A 20,000-nucleotide genomic window follows, 5' to 3' on the forward strand; every position below is an offset into this window, starting at 1 on the left:
CTGAGTCTCTTTATTTGTTGCTTCAGAGCGCTGAGACGCTCTGTGAGGCCCCGGCTGTGATTTACGTTCTGTTTGCTCCCCACAGCTTTTACACTTTACACACACACACAGCTACACTCCAGAATATGGAGAGTTTTGCTCCCAAGTAATAAGAAAAATAGTGTGTGTGTGTGTGTGTGTGTTTGGCCCCCCCACTGCTCCAGATGATTAGAAAAAACAACATGACTGAGCAGCCGGACAGGGGGGGTAATCATTTAGATTCAGAGTGTGGGGGGTATAAAGAAATAACAGGGGGATGGATGGAGCGAAGCAGAAATCGGGTTGGACTGGAGGAACCGCGGCTTCTCCTCTCTGAGATAATTCAATGTTCACGATAAATTACGTCCTTTTGTTTCCAGTGAATTAGAAAAAGCTCATCCAGGATTTTCCCTCTGAATTACCTGGACCTCAGTCCTCGGTTTCCACTGAATGACCTCGACCGGATTCATCCTCTTCCCTACTTGACAACACTATTTTTGTAAAACTTGCTTTCAAGCACAAAAACCCAAACTGTGGAAACTGAATTTAATTCTCCTGCAGCGTCAGCAGGTTCTTGGTTTAACAGAAAACTTGAAAAGGAAAAGAGCAAAAGGCCCATTTTTGTGAAATTTGTCCAAACGCAGAGATAAAACCGACTCGGTCCAGTTTGACTCTGGCAGCAGAGCGACGGAGCAGCCTTCTGAGGGGATGGCTGATTTTTAAAGCTTTGATATTAAAATAAAACTGATGAACACAATCTGAGGATCAATTCAAAAAGAAACCTTTAAAAAACCCTCAAACCAAAAAGGTTTCCACTGAGTTAGAGATGCCTTAAAATGATCCTTAAATAAGATTCAATATAGAAAAGATAAAAACAAACAGTGCAAAATCACTTTTAAGCAGCAAAAACACTAAAGCACAAATCAAGTATTTCTGCTGCACTTTTCTTCATTTTCTCCCCCACATGCTACAGGTCGTTTCCTGCAGCTCCACGTACCTTTGCTGGTAGCCGGTGAGTCCCTGGACGCCCTGCGGGGTCCCGTTCGTGGCTCCGGGGCCGGCAACCGACCCAGCTGGGTCCGGTCACCATCCCGCCGCCGCCGCCGCCCCCGGGTCCTCGGCCGCAGAGGCCGTCACTGGACGCTGAAATCCGGGAAGATCCTGATCATGGTCCCGGTCGTCTCTCCGACCGCTCCCGAGTCTCTTCACCAGCCTCCTCCACACAGAACAGTCACAGATCACTGGGTCGAGTCCGATTCTGCGATAGAAGACCAACTCTCTTATTTAGGTTTTAATTCTCCTTTCCGTCTCTAACCTTCGGATGAAACTCTGGAGCAAATCCGGATCATGGTCCCAGTGCGTAAAACAAACAGTCACCGACCAATGGATCGATGCCCGAACAGGCTGAGTGATGCTGCACGAGCAGAACAGAGCATAAACCTCTTTCTTCTTCTTCTTCTTCTTCTTCTTTTTCTTCTTCTTTCTGGCTTCTATCCTTCACAGGAAGCCCCCGCGCAGCTCCGGATCATGGCCCCGGTGTCTCCGGTGCGCTCGGTGTCCTTCTCCTGTCTCGCACCGCTCGACACTCACTGGATCAGTGCGTGGAAGAGGTGATTCTTTCGCCGGTTAGACACAGACCATCAGCCGCGTCCGTGTTGTCGTCTCCCGGCGCCGAAGCTCCGGAGTCCACCCCCCGCTCCTCTGGCTCTCACGCTGGCACCGCCGCCGGCTCTCCTTCCGAGAAAGGCATCCCGTCCCCGGCCGTCCTCCGCCTGGTGTCCCGGTGTCCCGGTGTGTGGGTCTGAGGGAGGAGCGCAGTCGGTCGGTCAGTCGGTCAGTGGGAGCATGAGCGCGCGGCTCTCATCAGCACGAGCTCGGCAATGACACCGGAGTGATCCAGTGATACAGCAAAGTGTGTGTCGGTATGCCGGCGAGCGCCTGTGCGTGTGCGTGTGCGTGCGCGTGCTGTCCTCTGCGCTCCACTCGCACAGAGAGGGAGGGAGGGAGGGAGGGAGGCTGAGGGAGATTGACTGATAGCGCTGTTTGTTCAGCGGGAGGACATTTCCTCTGGCTTCATTGTGCGGAATTACGCAGCAGATGGAAACGGACTTTCATTCTAGAAGGTAACAGAGAGTTCGTTATCGACAGGGAGACCGTTTTATTATGAACGCACCTGTGTGTGCGTGTGCGCGCGTGTGTGTGGTTCTCCACCACACGCACGTGTTCAAATAGCTGTGAATGTTAAATAATGTCCCAAAAGTTGGAAACACAAAAATAAAAAACTTCAGGACTTGTCCGCCGTCTCGCTCCTCACGCGCAGCGGCCACACGTGTTCACCTCAGGGGCGACAGATCCCCAGAGTTCAGCTCGTGTCGTTTTATTACTGTGGTGAAAAATAGAAAAAACAAGTGGGAGTCAGAAGAGTTTCAGTCTCATCAGTTCACAGAGGTTTCTGTCCGCGGCAGTTCACTCTGCAGGGGGGGGGGGGGGGGTGGGGGGGGGGGGGGGGGGGGGGGGGGGGGGGGGGGGGGGGGGGGGGGGGGGGGGGGGGGGGGGGGGGGGGGGGGGGGGGGGGGGGGGGGGGGGGGGGGAGGTGCACGTGCCCGAAAGACGCACAACCAACCGCACGAGAGTCTCAGTTTGGACAGACAAGAGAAGTCAGGTGTGTCTTCATCATCTTCGTCTTCTTCTTCATCGGGCGTGTGGAAGTCTCTCCTCCACTCATCGGACCTGTGCACAGCTCGATGCTCTCTCCTCTCTGCGCTCACCGGAGCTCCATGTGTGATCAGACTCCAGAATAAGTCATATTCTCTCTCTCTCTCTCTCTCTCTCTCTTCATATCCCCTCCCCTTTCCCTCTCCACCCACGCCCCTCTCTCTCTCTCTCTTCTCTTTCTCTCTCTCTCTCCTCTCTCTCTCTCTCTCTCTCCCTCTCTCCCTCCCTCTCTCTCTCTCTCCTTCTCTCCTCCCACCATCTTCTGTCTCTCCCTTCTCTCAATGGTCCTTTGAATATTTAAACCAGAAAAGAATACTCTTAATGTTTGGATCTAAGCAGTAGTTGCACTGCAGTTACTATATTCTTCTTGTTTTGTTGACAAATTCCACAATTATGGAAATTATCTGACGTAATAATCTTCACTTGCTGGATTTGTTTGCAAAGCTTTTTACCGCATTTACGAAACCATCGTTGACAAACATTTATTAAACGTGTACTTTGTTTTTTTGAAGTTTGGTCCATGTCCCATCTGCTTACATGGAGGAGGAGGGGTCTATGAGCCACCAGGGGGCGATCAAGACGCTTTGGCTTCACTTTAGGGAGCTGTCGTGTTTCCTAAAGCAAAGTAAGCTAAGCTAGTAATCAGCCAACCCGATGAACTGAGCTCACATTCATCGTCCCAAGTTGGTAGTTTTGGCTCCGCCCTCTGAGAGTGAACCCGCCGCTCGCCTCTGAGACACGTTTCGCACAACAAATCCTCTAATTTGCATCCTGACATTTGCAGCACGAGGAATCGAACCCCCAACTCTGGCAGTTTTTAGCAGCCTCTCTCCTTATTGAGCCGCGGCGGACACATTTTCAATATGTCATCCTCCCGTGACCCAGTGAAAACCCCTCCAGGACCCAGGCCGGTCTCCCAGCCTCACTTTGAGAGCCCCTAATAACCCGCATCCTCGTCTGTCCTCACAAACAACGCATTGCACTAATAAAACGTCCCAATTGAGCTGATTAAATACCAATAAAAACACACAGCTCGCCACCCTGCCAGCCTGCAGTCTAAATTGGATCGCAGCTCTAACCAGCAGCTCCTAATGAAAACCACAGCCACAGCCTTGCTCACCCACAATGCACTTTGCCTCTCTCTTGCTTTCTTTCACTTCCTCTCTCCTTCGCTCGCTCTCGCTCTCTCTCTCTCCGTAATGAAATCAAATGAATTGGACTGGAGGTTTCAGGGGAGACATGCTGGACCCCCTTATGGAATTAGGACTGAACAGAGAGTGTGTGTGTGTGTGTGTGTGTGTGTGTGTGTGTGTGTGTGTGTCTGTGTGTGTGTGTGTGTGTGTGTGTTTGATGCGATGTTTGTCCCTGTATTTTCCAAGTACGACCACCAACTCATGATGTGTGCATGCATTATACATTTGACATAATATGCATTTAGCTCTGCAGTGTTTGAGTTTTATGTGCACGTGCATGTGTGTTAGTGCACGTGTGTGTGTGTGTGTGTGTGTGTGTGTGTGTGTGTGTGTGTGAGAGTGTGTGAGTGTACATTACCGGCTGTGTGTACTGGCTGTATTAGTGAGCTGTGACCAGGTAAAGTACAGCAGACAGAATCAGGACAATCGACCTGCTGTTATCCCTAACGAGCACGCACACGCACACGCACGCACACGCACATGCACGCGCACACACACACTTCACAAACACTTCCTCACACTGTACATCTGCAGAGCTGCATTCAGGTACGATTACTCCTGAGCCTGCTCTGAATCCTTCGGTTCCATTAGCCGCTGCAGCGTCGGTGCAGACAGTTGATCAGATTGTTCTCCTGCAGCTGATTGTGTTTACACCGTGTGACCTTTGGCTTCTGCCGTTCAATAAAGAAACAGCTTTCAAACAGCTGATGTTCACTATGAACTAACTCCTGCTCCGGCGCTAGTATTTGTTACCGTGCACCGAGCTCCGGTCAGTGATCCAATCAGAGAGAGGCCTGGGAGAGTCCGCCGCGCTGTACAAACATTTTACTTTAACGTGATTATAGTTTGAAAACTCCAGGGCTGTGATTGGACGAGCAGAAACTGAGACGTTTGGAAACGATGACGGAGACGCTCACAACCTCTTGCTGATTGGTTCTTTACGGTCGTGATGGAGCCATTGCTGATTCGTCAGGCTCCTGTCACATGACCTCCTTCCAGCAGAAAACAACCGGTATTAGCTCAAGTGTGACTGACCCTGTTGTCTTCGCTCACGGCCGCAGGTTTAATCCTGTATTTTACAGTCGTACAACTGTTTGAATGTGGAGGAGACGAGCTGTGTATCAAGCAATCTGCAACAGCCAAACACTTCCTGTTCACACCAGCACGTGCACGCCCCGTGTACGTGAGAGGTCACGTGATGCGTTTTCAGGCCTGTTAGTGTGGACGAGGATTAGAACTGATGTGAAGTCAGAACGCTCGTGTGGACAGAGAACTTTTGAGTTTGAAAATGCTGTTTTCGATGGAAAACATAGAAGCATGAATGAAACTTGAGTCTCACACAACACACACACACACACACACACACACACACACACACACACACACACTCAATTTTGCTGTTAAACACAACAAAAGTCAATAATCCTCCATCATGTCTCTGTAAATCCATTTTGGAGGCGACCTGTCATCTCCGCAGACACGTGTCTGTCCGTTAAACGACCACCTGTCCGTCAAAGATCACACATCGCCGTTTCCTCATCCTCAGCCAAAGACGACAGAGAAATCATCTGCAGACAAAAAGTGACGCACAACAAGTTATGATTCAGGAACAAGACGTTGTGTCAACAACTTTCATTTGAATGCTTCAGAAGACAGACACACACACACACACACACACACACACACACACACACACAATCTTATCAGATGCAAATCATTTAAGCAGGCCGTGAGTAATCAGGTGACCCAGCCAACCAATCAGAGAGACAGACAGACAGACAGGCAACCGGACGCACAGCCAGTGACAGCCGCCCACGCCGTCAGCCCAAGATGACAGCTAAATCTCTCTCTGCCCTGTAATCCAACTAATAATGTTAGCCTCTTAATATTTTCCCTCTGCCCGCGGTGATGGATGGGGTCAGGCTGCGATTCCCTCGGCTGGGGTCAAGGGTCAAGCCGGAGCCTCGGCTCTGTGATCTGCCACTGTAATGGGAGCTGAAATATTAGTCCTCAACGCCTGCGGACGCCGCGACGCCTCGGCACAGATGATGAATTAACTGCTACGAGGAATTACAGAGGGAGCATTCTGAAGACGCACACACACACTCATCTACACACCTCCATATGCAAATGATTAATAATAGACATCATGGACATCAACTTTTTCAACTCCTCTCTCTCTGGAACACACACACTCTCACACACACACATACACACACACACGCCTTCGTATGCTATTGATTGATCATTGTCTCCGACTGATTCTGGCATCATCACTGCTTTTATTTATTCGGCCGTTCAGCGGCTCTTGGCCTCTCGCCGTCTCGTATCAAATTGTTTTTTAAATGCATTTTGACGACTGATGTGAAAATGTAATCTGGCTAAAACTATAAATCCATATTAATCACACACACACACACACACACACACGCACACACAGGTTCCTATCATGCTTTAATGAAGTCACACTCCTGATCACTTCTGAGAAACTTTTACAGATTTTATAAGTAACAGCGACGTTTTGCTGCTTTTTGAGTCAAACGGGATGAAAACAAAATGACAACGAACCATTCTTTAACTTTAACTTTTGTTTTTAAAAATCAAAGCAACAATAAACGTCTCCGTTTAGCAAGTGTCGTGCATCAACCCTGATTTATCTTATTGCTCCATTCTCGTCCAGAAACGTGAGTCCCACTGTCGCCCTCGGTGATAAGTTCCTTCATCACCATTAACGTTTAACACTCAGTCGCACTTTCAACACACCTGCTGCAACAAATACTCATCAGAGCAGCAACGGTGGATTAATCCGCCGCTGAAAATAGGCCCCAACTAATGCACTCTCCTTTCTGAAGCTCGTTATTTAATTACTGATCTTTTTTGTACTTTAAAAATGTCTTTGACGATTTATAACTTTGAGGAACCGAGCGGCTCCGAGCTGAGAGCCACAGACAGAAGGGAAAACACAGACTGTTGTGAAACAGACCAACACATTGTTGGTTTTGTGTTGGGTTTGAGGAGAATATGGCAAAGTGGACACAAAAGGTAAAATCATATAAATATGGAGGAACAGCAGCTCTATTGTGGAGAAGTTATCATGAAGTCTGAAACACAGTTGAACACTAGAAGCTCTGAGCGCACAACGTCCAAGTGAGAACCTCCAGACTTTCTGGAGATAAAATCTTCAGATAAACCAGGTAGGATGAACACAAGCTTCACTCTGTTTATAAAAAGCTCTGCACACAAACAATAAAGTGACAGAATATTGTAGAAGAGTTGAGGACGACTCACTAATGACGAGGATCAAGACAGGATGAGACAACATTACAAACACACAACTTTACTATAAAATATATTAAAATATAATTTAATATAATAAGAGAACACAACAGTAAAAACACTGCAGTTGTGTTCTTCAATCACCTCCATCAACATATTTCTGAACAGGTTTCTACTAATATTAATAATAATTCAAACCGAAGCTGAGTGACGTCAGGATCAGTCAAACCTGCTCACATGTTACTGAATCCAGAGTCTGCACACACACACACACGCACACACACACACACACACACACGCACACACGCACACACACACACACACACACACACACACACACACACACACACACACACACACACACACACACACACACACACACACACGTGCACAATTAAACTTCAGAACGCAGTTTTTCCAGAGACCAGAGGAAAGAGCTGCTGTTCTGAATCATCTGCAGCCACTTCCACAACATCAACTCACCTCCTCTTCCTCTTCCTCTTCCTCCTCCTCTTCCTCCTCCTCTTCCTCCTCGCGTGGGGGGGTCAGGTGCTCAGGGGTTCTCCAGGTGTATGTGTGTGACCTCAGGTTTCAGTCCTGAGCTGCTGAACTCACCACGGAGACTTTTACCGAACCGATCTCAGGTGAACGTCGTGATACCTATCACCTGATCCATCTACTGACCAATCAGATCACTGGAAACCGAGAGGGACAAAAGAGTTCACCGCTGATAAAGAGCAGCAGATATTTAAAATGAGTGGAATCATTTTACTGCTCCAGACTTTTAACACAGAGTTAATGAAAATGAGGGATTATCTAATTTAGAGAAATGATTTTAGTTTGTAGAACAGAATTCTGAATTATTTCTGAATTCGAAAAAACGCAAGTTCAAAATGTGTTGGTGATTACATACAAAGGTTTTTATGGTGGGGGGTGTGATATCTGTTTTAATGACTCCACAAAACAGAAAATTCAGTCTTCAGAAAAAGTTCTTATAAATAAAACGTTCTATAAATCAGGTTGTGAAATATATATGAAGAAACCTTCAGAGTATAGACAGAATAAAACTGGAAAGAAAACTCATTTTGAGAAAACAGCCTTTTTAAGATTTGTATTGTGATTAGATGAAAACGGACAAAGTGAAATAAAATAAACATCTAACTTTGTGTTCGGGACATTTTCTTTCCACTGATAACAGACAAACAACAAACAGGAGAACATTTCCATTGTTGTTTTCCTCTATTGTCTCGTCCTGTAACGTGCGTCCGGTGGACAATTAATGAACAAACACACGTGATTAATAACTGAGAAACGTCCAGGGACTGAAGACGAGTCTGTCTCTGAGTCTGAAGCTTCATGTTTGTTCCATAGTTTCATCTGATCTGTTAGTTTTAGTTTCTCATTGTAATTTAGGAACTAAAGAATTTAGTCTGACATACGTACGTCCTGTCGTCATCACCTACGTGGGCGGAGTCTACCTGTACCTGACTGTGATTGGTTTGTAGACGCCGTCTGACCTGGGCGTGTTGTCAGTTGGGGGGGTAGTAGTCTTTCTGTTTGAATGGTCATCTGGTTGCCATGGTAACATCATGATGGTATCACTAGCAGCATCAGAACCTTCAGTACAGTATTACAGTACTACAGTACTCCACAGTACTCCACAGTACTCTACAGTACTCTACAGTACCACAGTACTACAGTACCCCACTAGTTCAAATGCATCAAGATGAACGTCCTCATGGTTCAAACATTTGGAGATGAAGTCTGCAGCTTCTTCTTCTTCTTCTTCTTCTTCTTCTTCTTCTTCTTCTTCTTCTTCTTCTTCTTCTTCTGTTTAATTATGTCTCTACTTCCTGTGATTGGTCCAAAAGTCCAAACTATCCAACAAAGTGTTTTCACTGCAAACCAACAGAACCAGGTTCAGTCTGATCCAGACCCAGAACTCCTCTTCTGCTCTGAGGAACCGTTCACACCTGATGTTCAGCTTCAGACTGAACTGAAGAGTCTGAAGCTCTGGATCAAACCAGGTGTGAAAGGTTCCTCAGAGATCATGGGTCCAGGTCACCACCTCTCCATGGCTCTTTTGATTTCTCAGTAGTTTAAATTTCCAACATGAAGGTCTAAAATGTTGTTTTAAAGGAAGTAGATTCTGATAGTGAAATATGGAACCCTCTCAAAACAAGACCTGAGTTGTTCTTAACGCAGGGTCACATGTTCGGGTTCAGGTTCGTCGTTAAGACTGAACTCAGGTTCAGAGAAATCCCAGAACCTCCATCCGAGCTGTGAACAAAGTGAAGCTCCCGTCTGCTCATCTGTCGGATCGTCGATGGATCGCTCCGACTGTGGCGAACGAACCCTTGATGACTTCTGCGTATTATATACATCCCCTAATGTAGGATCAGCTTACAAGCAAATCTGTTTTCAATCTACCTTTCCATTTCCTCCCCTGGTCCCTGACTAAAGTACATTATGGTGCCGCCGATGATGAGGGGATGGCTCCGCTCATCAGGGAGGAAAATGAAGGACGGATTGCGGAGGCTTTTCCGCAGCGCGACACAAAGATCATTACATCGTGGAGAGAAACCTGAAAGGTGCTTCGCTCTCTGCATGTTTGAACACACACGTCGACTCATTTCCATTCAGCACCGACGCAGATGCTTTACAACACATCCCCACCTCCAAGAATTCTAATAACACAAATACTTTTAAAATGGAACTTTCATTCAGTGTTTCAGCGAGCACTGATTGCATCCTGTGGGGGAAGTGTCACATCTGTGAGAGCTGCAGGGTGTTTGCACCTGTCGGAATACAAGAGGCCCAGGCCGTATTAAATCTTAATGAAAGTGTCATGTAGAGGAAACATCCGTCACTTTCATCATTTTCACACATGAACTATTGTCGAGACACTTTCTGGAGTTTTCAAATATCAACACTTTTATAGATATTTGAAATCACTGAAATATTCTGTGTATTTCAAACAGGAAGCAGAAACCTTCAACAAACGATTCCACCACAACAAAGGGATCAGATGTTGCCAAGGTTTCTGATTTAAATTCTCTTAATCTTTAGAGTGAACAAATCCTGACCTCCGGTTCTTCATCCGCCGTCTCCGCCGTGTTCTGGAGCAGAGAGCTGCGACCCCACAGCTCCTCGGCTGCTCGGAGTCGCACCGTCGAGTCACACGGAGACGTTTACTTACAAGCTGTTAATTAAAACACACAAAGAATCGTTGGAATAAAAGAGTCTGATGATATCCAGTTTGTCCTTGATGATGTCACAAGGGCAGCCATTTGTTTGGTTGGTGTCGAGGCCCACCGCCGCCCCCGGTCCCCCCCCCCCCGCTGAGCGGCGGGGACGCAGACCGGTTCAAGCTGTGGACGGTGAAAGTTTTGACATTTAAAGCCTTTAACTAATCTGTCCGTCTGCGTTTTGTCCCTTTTTCTCTGACTTGGCAGCGAGCGGGGAGATAATTTGAGAGCTCTGTCTGTCTGATGTACGGTAATCACATGTGATCTTTTCAACAGGGAGCCGGCCGTCTCGTTAATTTGACCGTCGGTGCGCGGCCGGACCCCCCCCCCCCCCACCCTCTGCCCGTCCCCCAATCAGGCCTCTGCCTGAAGAGTAATTGCGGAGCCACCATGCTTCGATGCGCTCGACCTTTACGACCTTAAAAGCCATTTCCATTTTTCTGACCACAAAAAAGAACATATCTTGTTAATTGCAAGAAGGCAAATATTCTCTCTCCCCTGCCCCCCCCCCCCCCCCCCCCCTCCTTCCTCCGTATTTGATTTCCCTTTGAAGGCAAAACGCTGAAAAGCATTTCCATTTTCATTCATCAACGCTTATCAGTCATCTGAAGGCCCCTTCAGCCACAATCAACATCACAGCTCCAACCGAGAGGGACGCAACAATGAGAAACTATCAACAATCGCAAGAAGCAATTTGCTTTAATGTGGAGTGTGTTCTGTTGCAGCTAACTGCTATTTCTTTAATCCTCTGACAGCTCTCCTCTGAAAGACAGAAGGAGGTGTCACAGCGCAGCGTCACCACACAGTTAAATCCACGGTACACAGCACTGATTCATGCAACTACTGCCTGTGGACCATTGAGCCAGGCACTTTCTTAACTGTTCCAACAGTCGGTGTTCAACCGAGCGGCCCGACTGAAAAATGTCCACAACTCTGAATTTTAAAAATGTTAAACTATATTAACATGTGCACACAGAGTTTCAATAACAGCAACTTTACACACACTTGTCTACTCTAGCTCGCCCCCTGGTGGCTGGCTGCAGTATAGGTCATAAACCCAACCTCCTCCATGTTAGCAGATGGGACATGGGCCAAACTAAAAAAATCAAAGTCCATCCAGAGTCCACAGGCTTGGGTCACGGAGGTCGGCGGTAGTTGTGTTTCCCAGACATCCCTCTCCACGCTTCCCAGCTCTTGTTGAGGGATCCTGAGGCGCTCCTAGGCCTGATGGGATATGTAGTCCCTCCAGCGACTTCTGGGTCTCCTCCCTGTTGGGCGTTCCACCTTAACTGGTGGTGCACGTACTGGTGGGACTTCGCAACTCTGGCTCCATCTCCTGATATCGCACAGCTACAGACTCTGGCTCCAAACGTCTTTGGCGGAGTTCATATCAGGGACATCGTTTCTGTACGGGGGAGGAAGTTGAGATGCATCGTCCATCTTTATTTAGTCTGTGTTGACTTGGTTTTGATTCGGGCGTCCATGGGTCGTCGGTGGAGGTCGAAGAGCGGAGAGTGACATGTGCCCTCTGAAGCTGACTGAAGACCAGTCACGCCTCCACATTCTGAACACGAGTACGAGTTCCACTGTGCATGAAGGGGAGGCTGCTGCTTCACAGGAGCAGCTGCACCAGGAGCTGGGAGGCAGAGTGAGTCCGGTGAGGTCTGATTCTTCCAATGTTGCATTGTTCGATGTGGCACGAGCCAGATGCAGAGACTCCACGGTCAGATGAAGATCATTTGATGAGGCTGAAATGTCTGGAAAAAGCTTTTAAACGGACCTCGACTTGTTTCATCAAACGGTTTCCGAGGTCAAGAGAAGCGTTGCAGTGTGTTTCATCACAGCTGCTCCAGAGAGGCAGCTCTTCAACATCCACACGTCATCGCAGCTGAGAGTAGTTCAACGTTTGAGGAGAAACCTCCTGACATGAACCATCATGAACCATCATGAACCATCATCCATATTCGTAGTTTATTTTCTGGCCAAAGCAGAGTCTCTGCATCTCTGCATCTCTGCATCTCTGCATCTCTGCATCTGAACTCGATGCCTGTTAGTCCAACACTTTGGTTCAGAACTAGTTATTTCAAATCAAATACATTTGATTGACATTAAATTTACCTTGAAAATTCTTTGATCCCAGTTGATTCCACCACCAGCAGCCTGATCCCCAGAGGTTGAACCCTTTGAATGACCCCAGGACCTTTTCTCTAGCGCCTGACTTTCTAAGGCTCTACGCTTCCTGCAGTAAATGATCAGTCTGTTGCTCTCCAGCACTTTCACACTGTGGCTGTAATGAACACTGCAGCCTGTAGGGGCCACTAGCGGGGCATCATTTGTACAGTAATCTACTGTATTAATGTTGAGGGCTGATTTCTTAACAAGTCATTTTTGGGCCCAGTGAGAATATTTCCCACAAGCTGCGGCGTCGGACCCGCTTGTTATCGAGGACATTCAGAGCAATCAGCGACAAACTGATTTGGGGACAGATGCACAAGGACCTTTGCATTCAGGTAAACACTAAATCATGGCTACTCCTCCGCCCGTCCTCCTCATCGTCCGTCCATCTTCTCCGTGTCATTAGCAGCGTTTTCCTGTTTCACAAACTGACCTCCCTCTGATGAAGTAAACATTGTTTAACGCTCAGTAATAGTAAGTGTGTGTTTATCATCGTATCCAATCACCGTCTGAGTTGTACTTCAGCGTTAACTCTGCGCTGCAGGCAGAAGAAACACTGCTGCAGTGAAACACAGGTCTAATTAAGGGCAAAAAATACATCTTTGGACCATCAGAAAAAAACATTAAAGGTGTATTTGTGATGATTGGGGCCTCAACACATCGCTGCTGAAATATTTCAGGATGCCAGTTTTGATTTTGAGTGTGTTTACCCCGGCCCGGGGATTGTGTCCACAACTTCAAAATAACACCCGTCTGTCAAATGCAGATATCCTTCATCTTTACTAACTACTGACGTGGTCATTTTGGTTAAAGTTAATTATTAAATTATTCATCAAAGTTCCAAATTTGTAGTTAATACTTTCATGAGACTTAATCAATAAATGTTCTCTTTTCCTTCCTTTGAAGGCTGGTGCCCCGAGGTAGCTTTAATGTAAACTAAAGTTATTATTTAATATTAATATTAAATATGTTTCTGACTGCCACATTTATTGAATGCCCAAAGTCACATCATATAATGCTGTCACACTTAAGGTATAATAATCACGACAAAATGTACAATCATTTGATGATGTCATACTTTTTACTGCACTCACACAAATTAATGAGCAAACTTGAGCTGATTTGAATTTTATAAAACCATCTTTTCATTTTCTGAACTTGTTTCTATTTGTTTGCACTTTGCTTCTGTCTCTTTAATGTGACTTCAGCTCTGCAGTTACGTCACAGACTCCCCCCCCCTGCACTTCCTGTTGATATTTAACTTTTACTTTCACTCTCTAGCAGAACTTCCTCTGAACATTTAACACTCAGCAGATCACGATCATATTCAAGCAGCTATTTTACACCAAGTCTCTTGTCTGTGTGAGCTTGTTGCTGCCTAATGACTTTTGACCAGTTATCAAATCCAAGGCTTGAATTACTTTTTACAATCGTGTCCTGACACACCAGAGAAACCAGGAAGCATCTGTTCCTCCCTGAAGAGACGCAGGCTGAAAACCAGACGATCACATTCACCTTCCAAACCAAACTAAACCAAACCAGACCAAACGTCCTGAGTGAGTCCAGCTACAGGAGAGAAGAGTCAAACTACAACCTGCCGACGCTCCACACACTGACCGTGAGTTTAACACACACCTCGACTCAGAGAGGAAGTGAACCTCAGTGAAGTTCGTGGAGCTGTGACTGACTGACTGTCTGTTTTCAGCTTCACCTGGAGACTCAATGGCTTCCAGATCAGAAGAGGATCTCTGCTGTCCCGTCTGCCATGATGTCTTCAGAGATCCTGTCCTTCTGTCATGTAGCCACAGCTTCTGTAAAGACTGTGTGAAGAGCTGGTGGAAAGACAAAGAAGTAAAAGAGTGTCCACTTTGTAAGAGAAGATCTTCAATGTCAGAACCACCTTGTAACCTGGCGTTAAAGAACCTGTGTGAGACCTTCTTACAGGAGAGAGATCAGAGCTCTTCACATGCTCTCTGCAGTCTGCACTCAAAGAAACTCAGACTCTTCTGTCTGGACCATCAGCAGCCAGTGTGTCTCGTCTGCAGAGATTCAGAGAAACACAGTAACCACAGATTCAGACCCATCGATGAAGCTGCACCACAACACAAGAAGCAGCTTCAGGAAACTCTGGAGCCCTTGAAGAAGAAGTTACAGTGTTTTGAACGTGTTAAAGTAGAGTTTGAACAAACAGCAGAACACATTAAGGTCCAGGCCGGACTCACAGAGACGCAGATCAAGGAGCAGTTTAAAAAGCTTCATCAGTTTCTGGAGGAGGAAGAGGAGGCCAGGATGGCTGCACTGAGGGAGGAAGAGGAGCAGAAGAGTCGGATGATGAAGAAGAAGATTGAGTCTCTGAGCAGAGACATAACGGCTCTTTCAGACACAATCAGAACCACAGAGGACGAGCTGAGAGCTGAAGACGTCTCGTTCCTGCTCAACTACAAGGCTGCAGTGGAACGAGTCCAGCAGCGCCTCCTGCTGGATGATCCACAGCTGGCCTCAGGAGCTCTGATAGACGAGGCCAAACATCTGGGCAACCTGAGCTTCAACATCTGGAACAAGATGAAGGACAGGGTCTCCTACAGTCCTGTGGTTCTGGACCCAAACTCTGCTCATCCAGTACTCGTCCTGTCTGAAGATCTGACCAGTTTGAGACGAGGAGAGAGACAGAAGCTTCCTGACAATCCAGAGAGGTTTTATCAATACTTCTCAGTCCTGGGATCTGAGGGTTTTAACTCAGGGACTCACAGCTGGGACGTCCTGGTTGGAGACAGTACACGCTGGGCACTGGGTGTGTCAGCAGAGTCTGTCCAGAGGAAGGGAAACAAACTGTCTGGATTATGGGGAATAAGGTTCCATGAAGGTAAATACTCAGCATGGTATTCATCAGCAGTATCTGATCTCTCTGTGCAGAAGATCCAGAGGATCAGAGTGAAACTGGACTGGAACAGAGGACAACTGTCGTTCTCTGATCCTGATACTAACAAACACATTCACACCGTCACACACACTTTCACTCAGAAGATGTTTCCATGGTTTAACACTGGAGATCCCTTGAAGCTGTTACCTGTGAATGTCTCTGTGACGCTGGATCAGAGCAGTTAGAGAGAAAGATTTTATTCATCATGTTTATTTCTTCAAGAGAAATCTGCTGAATTTAAAAGTTAAACTCGTTATTCTAAAGCTTTGTTTATTTCTCCTTTTACTTCTCACTCATTTTTATTTCTCCTGTCGACTTTTCCACGTGTGTAAAAAGATTTCATTATTTTCTGATCTTTATCTTTGGTTTGTTTTTTACTTTCATGGAAAATGTTTTCTATCATTTAGATTTTGTGTGGATCCATGAAGTCGAGCAAACTGATGAAGATCCACATAAAAACACATTTATCAATAACAGCTGATCATTGTTCACATTCAACAAACTTTATTAAAACTCACACATGAGACATGATTCATGTTTAATCACATAAAGTCTGTTCACATATGAAATAATCCAACATATATGAACATTTGTCTGTTTGATGTGATGAAGCCAAAATGATTCTGTCTGTAAAAGTGTTTATTCAACAGCAGCCTAGTGATGTGATTTTAATATTGTGATCAAAGTAATAAAAACTATGAAACAGAAACAGAGTTCTGACCTTTTTTAAGTTGAAATGTAAATATAACATTATCTGTCATTAAGTAGGATTTAACACTCAGAAAGTTTCAGGTTTTTAAATTGAGTTATATATACGTTTATTCATGAATTATTACTTATTTAAATGTTGGGACCTAATAGTTGTGAACAATAGTTGGGCCTACATGTGAAGACAAAGCCGGAGACCACATGTCTTCTTTGTTCTGGGGACAAAAGAAGACATGTGGAACGTGCACTTGAACGTGCTGATGTCGGATATTTCACAAACTACAAGACACTTATTGCAGCAGCTCAGTTGTAACAGTCAAAGAATAAAAATCTGATGAAATGTAAGATCTGCTTCATAAATACACACAAAGAAGAAAGAAGAAGAAGTTGTATCGATGTTTATGGTGAACATGGTGAAACACCTGATCAGCAACTCAGCGTCAAGTCCGTTAGATTTAATCAAGCTGCACCAAATCACGCTGAAAGACATCAGTCCTCTAAATACGTCCCCAGGCTGGTGGTCGGAGGCCGTTTGCTTTCAGGTCTCATCCTTGTGAACACAATATCTCAAAAACACCGTGAGGAAATTTCCTCAAATGTGGTAAATACGTTCACTTGGACTCGTGGATGAACTGATTAGAATTTGATGGTCAAAGGCCAAAGGTCAAGGTCGCAGTGACTAACATAGCAAGAGGTTCAGAGCACGATGAGAAAACACGTTAGTTTCCCTTTGTGCTGATTCAACAAAATGTGATTAACACAACAGCAAAAAAAAACAACAACCCACATTTGTTTGTTCATTTTTCCAATAAATTAAGTTTATTTGTCAACAGTTGGTTTTACATTGTATTCAGCAGGATCCATGCAGTCAAGCTCTTTATGGCCAATACTAATAATAAAGATATTTCACATCACAGACCACAAAACATAAATAAACACAAACACCAAGCATTCCTCCCCCTGCGCGTCACACCGAGGTTTCACACCTTTACATATTTACACAGGTTCAACGTCGACCTCGCATTAAACTGTTTGTTTCTCATTTTGAATATGTTGTTGCATGTTTTCATCACCGAAGCAGTGGTTTTACTTCACTAAAGAAAAGGTAGAAGTAGTAACAGTAGAGCAAGGCACACAATTATAGTTTAAAGATTTTAAACCCTATTTTGTCCCACACACACACAGACACACAGACACACACACAGACACACACACCCGTCTCAACACCAATCCCAAACCCCAGCGTTAACTGCTAATCATCGTCTCAGGAGAATAAAAAAAGAAATCAACACGTGTTACAGTCGTGTTGTACGTACAGCATTAACAACAACACACGTCCTCGCCAACAGTCATCGCACCTCAACGCCTACACAACAACACCACACCAGCGTTCGCCAACTTTGGTCGTGTTGCATAGACAAAAATGCCGTTTTGATTTTATCTATCTATTTTTTTTGGGGGCCACTTCGGTCGAGCTAGCGTAGCGAATATTTCAGGTTTATCCAACAATCCATCAATCGGTCTTAGAATCAATCAGGGTCTTAAAAGTTTGAGTATTTGAGTCCCATTAAAAGCTTGCGGTGATACGTCGAGGTCAACGGGAAGATGGCGCCCTTCTACCAACGAGAGCGTTCACCGGGGATCGACCAATCCCTGCCTCTCGAGTAAAGTAGTGGTTACGATCAGGTGGATTTCAGCGACATGGAAGTTGAGGGGAGAGTTACTAACTTTACGACGACGGCTACTTCTTCGATCCTTCGTCGTTCTCTGGGGATTCAACGGTCCTGCTCCACCAGCAGTTGGAAAAGGACGGACTCGGTTTTGTTGACTTAAAGACGACTTCCTGAGAACCAACAGAACAACACGTAGGTTGAACCTGGTTTTCCAGATTCACCACATCGCCAACGCCATCGCCTGCCAACTGCGAGTCCCTGTCAAGTGATCAAGTTTGAGAAGTTGCAGTGAAGTGGCTGATTGTTAAACATCAACTGGACTGATCATGAAGGGTTTAAAGCTCAGGGACACACAGGAAGTCGTCTGAACGTGACGCTGGAAGTGGGGGGGGCTGCAGCACCCCCTACTGGCACGGGACTGAAAATGCAAAGCAGAATTCTTTTTACGAAACAAATCAATTAAATAAAAACTAATTTCATAGAGGAGCATAGGGAGCCTCTGATTTCTTATTTGAATATTTTCTGAACAATCAGTGTATTTCCTGTGTATCTGATGCACAAAGTCAACTTTACGCCTGTTGTGGAGTAAAATCTTCTCAAACTGGTATAAAATGATCAAATTATTATAAATAAACAAATACCGTACTTTCTCTCAACATTTCCAACTCTGACTTCCAGTGATCCTGCCTCCAAATAAAGATCAAGCGAGAACCATGACGTCGTCCAATCCTCAACTCGTGTTTCACTCACAATAACACACTTCTATTTTAGCATCTACTGTAAATTATAAACTTATCGGACTCTTCATATCGTGTAAAGTTTTATGTGTAACTCCAACAAAGCTGATTACACTGATGTGCATGTGGATCTTTCAACATGTTTTAGTATTAATAGCTTTTATTCACAGGAAATTATCTTCTACGATGTTTTGTTTGGGTCGACAGTGACGATGCTTCTGTTAAATCCTTGAAATAAAACACGTTTAGTTTGACTTGAGGAGTCTGGAGACGCTCCGGCTGTGAGATGCAGATATTATTGTCCGTCCACTGAGTCTTATGACATGTGCTGTGTAGCTGTCCCGCACATTAATATGAACACTGACGTCAGCTACAGCTAAAGACTGAGAACATGCTACCTGTGCTACAACACTGCACTTTAACCGTGTGTTAATAAGACAACAGGTTGTTTTCCGACAAACAGTGGGTGAAAGTTAAAGTTCATGCAAAGTGGCTGAAGACGTGTGTGTCCCAGCAGAAGCAGAACTGAGGTAGCTCCAGAAAATAACCAGACGAACCAGAACCAGACGAACTCGGCCTCGGGAAAACAACGGAACGTTTCCCGAATAAGAAAATACAGAAGGTCTGTGAGAGCGTGAAGCAGCAGCCGACTCACATCCACCTCCTCCTGAACATACTGGGTGATTAAACTAGGGCTGGTGCACACTTCAGGATGAACTGGACAAATTTAGATTCACCCCCTTCCAACTATTGGGGGGGGGGGGGGTGTTCCCGATTATCCCGAGTTTACTAAATAATCTTAATGCTACAGATCGGGTCGGCTCTCGAATCGTAAATATCAACCATGTTGGGTCATGATCTCCGATGGAAGACACATGAGCATAAACCCTCGACAGCCAATGAGAGCGAGCCGAGCGGGAAGAGGCACCAACCAGATGTTGTTTACTTTTACAGCAGCGAATAAAAACAACAACAACAACAACGTATCCGACTCAGCTCGAGCTGCAAAAGCTCGTTCCACGTTTTGTTCTTCGCTGTAAAACCGAACACACGACGTCGGCCCTCCTCCATGTTAGTTTTTCTTCTGAAGTCACGTTCGAGTCTCTGGAATCACGACTGTTGGTGCGTTTTTTATAAATATGATTTTAACAATTGATTAGATCTGTCGTCGAGTCTGTGGAGTCTCGGGTTTTGAAGTGTTTGAAATCCTCTCGTGTGCACCAGGCCTGAGAAGATGGAGCGGATTCTGTTTTTCATCCAGACTGAAGATGTGTTTTTATATTCAGCCCAGTTTCAATGTCTGACCTGTGACCTTGGAGACTCTCCACCTGCCTGTG

At 45.6% G+C, this 20,000-nt stretch overlaps 3 protein-coding genes across 3 annotated transcripts in view; 1 reads left to right on the plus strand and 2 right to left on the minus strand.

Annotated features, from left to right (window-relative positions):
- The window catches only part of LOC117755616 (neuronal PAS domain-containing protein 3), a 229,591-nt gene extending 228,404 nt beyond the window's left edge, over window positions 1-1,187 (minus strand). The window contains 3 exon segments of the mRNA XM_034575547.1: window positions 1,016-1,096; window positions 1,098-1,154; window positions 1,156-1,187. Coding sequence (XP_034431438.1) covers window positions 1,016-1,096; window positions 1,098-1,154; window positions 1,156-1,187 — 170 coding nt within the window.
- A 13,160-nt stretch (window positions 1,188-14,347) lies between these two features.
- Window positions 14,348-15,730, plus strand: LOC117755952 (nuclear factor 7, ovary-like). Its single transcript, XM_034576144.1, has one exon. It carries the CDS (start codon window positions 14,348-14,350, stop codon window positions 15,728-15,730), a length of 1,383 nt encoding a protein of 460 aa, XP_034432035.1.
- A 4,006-nt stretch (window positions 15,731-19,736) lies between these two features.
- The window catches only part of akap6 (A kinase (PRKA) anchor protein 6), a 134,193-nt gene continuing 133,929 nt past the window's right edge, over window positions 19,737-20,000 (minus strand). The window contains exon 22 of the mRNA XM_034575664.1: window positions 19,737-20,000. This exon is cut by the window's right edge and continues 325 nt beyond it. The gene's annotated coding sequence lies outside the window, so the exon portion shown is untranslated.

This window comes from Hippoglossus hippoglossus, chromosome 22 (genome assembly GCF_009819705.1).
Source record: "Hippoglossus hippoglossus isolate fHipHip1 chromosome 22, fHipHip1.pri, whole genome shotgun sequence".
Lineage (NCBI taxonomy): Eukaryota > Metazoa > Chordata > Actinopteri > Pleuronectiformes > Pleuronectidae > Hippoglossus > Hippoglossus hippoglossus.

What these genes read in the sequence shown, in the direction of transcription:
- LOC117755952 (XM_034576144.1), top strand. Translation starts at nt 14,348, where the DNA reads ATGGCTTCCAGATCAGAAGAGGATCTCTGCTGTCCCGTCTGCCATGAT.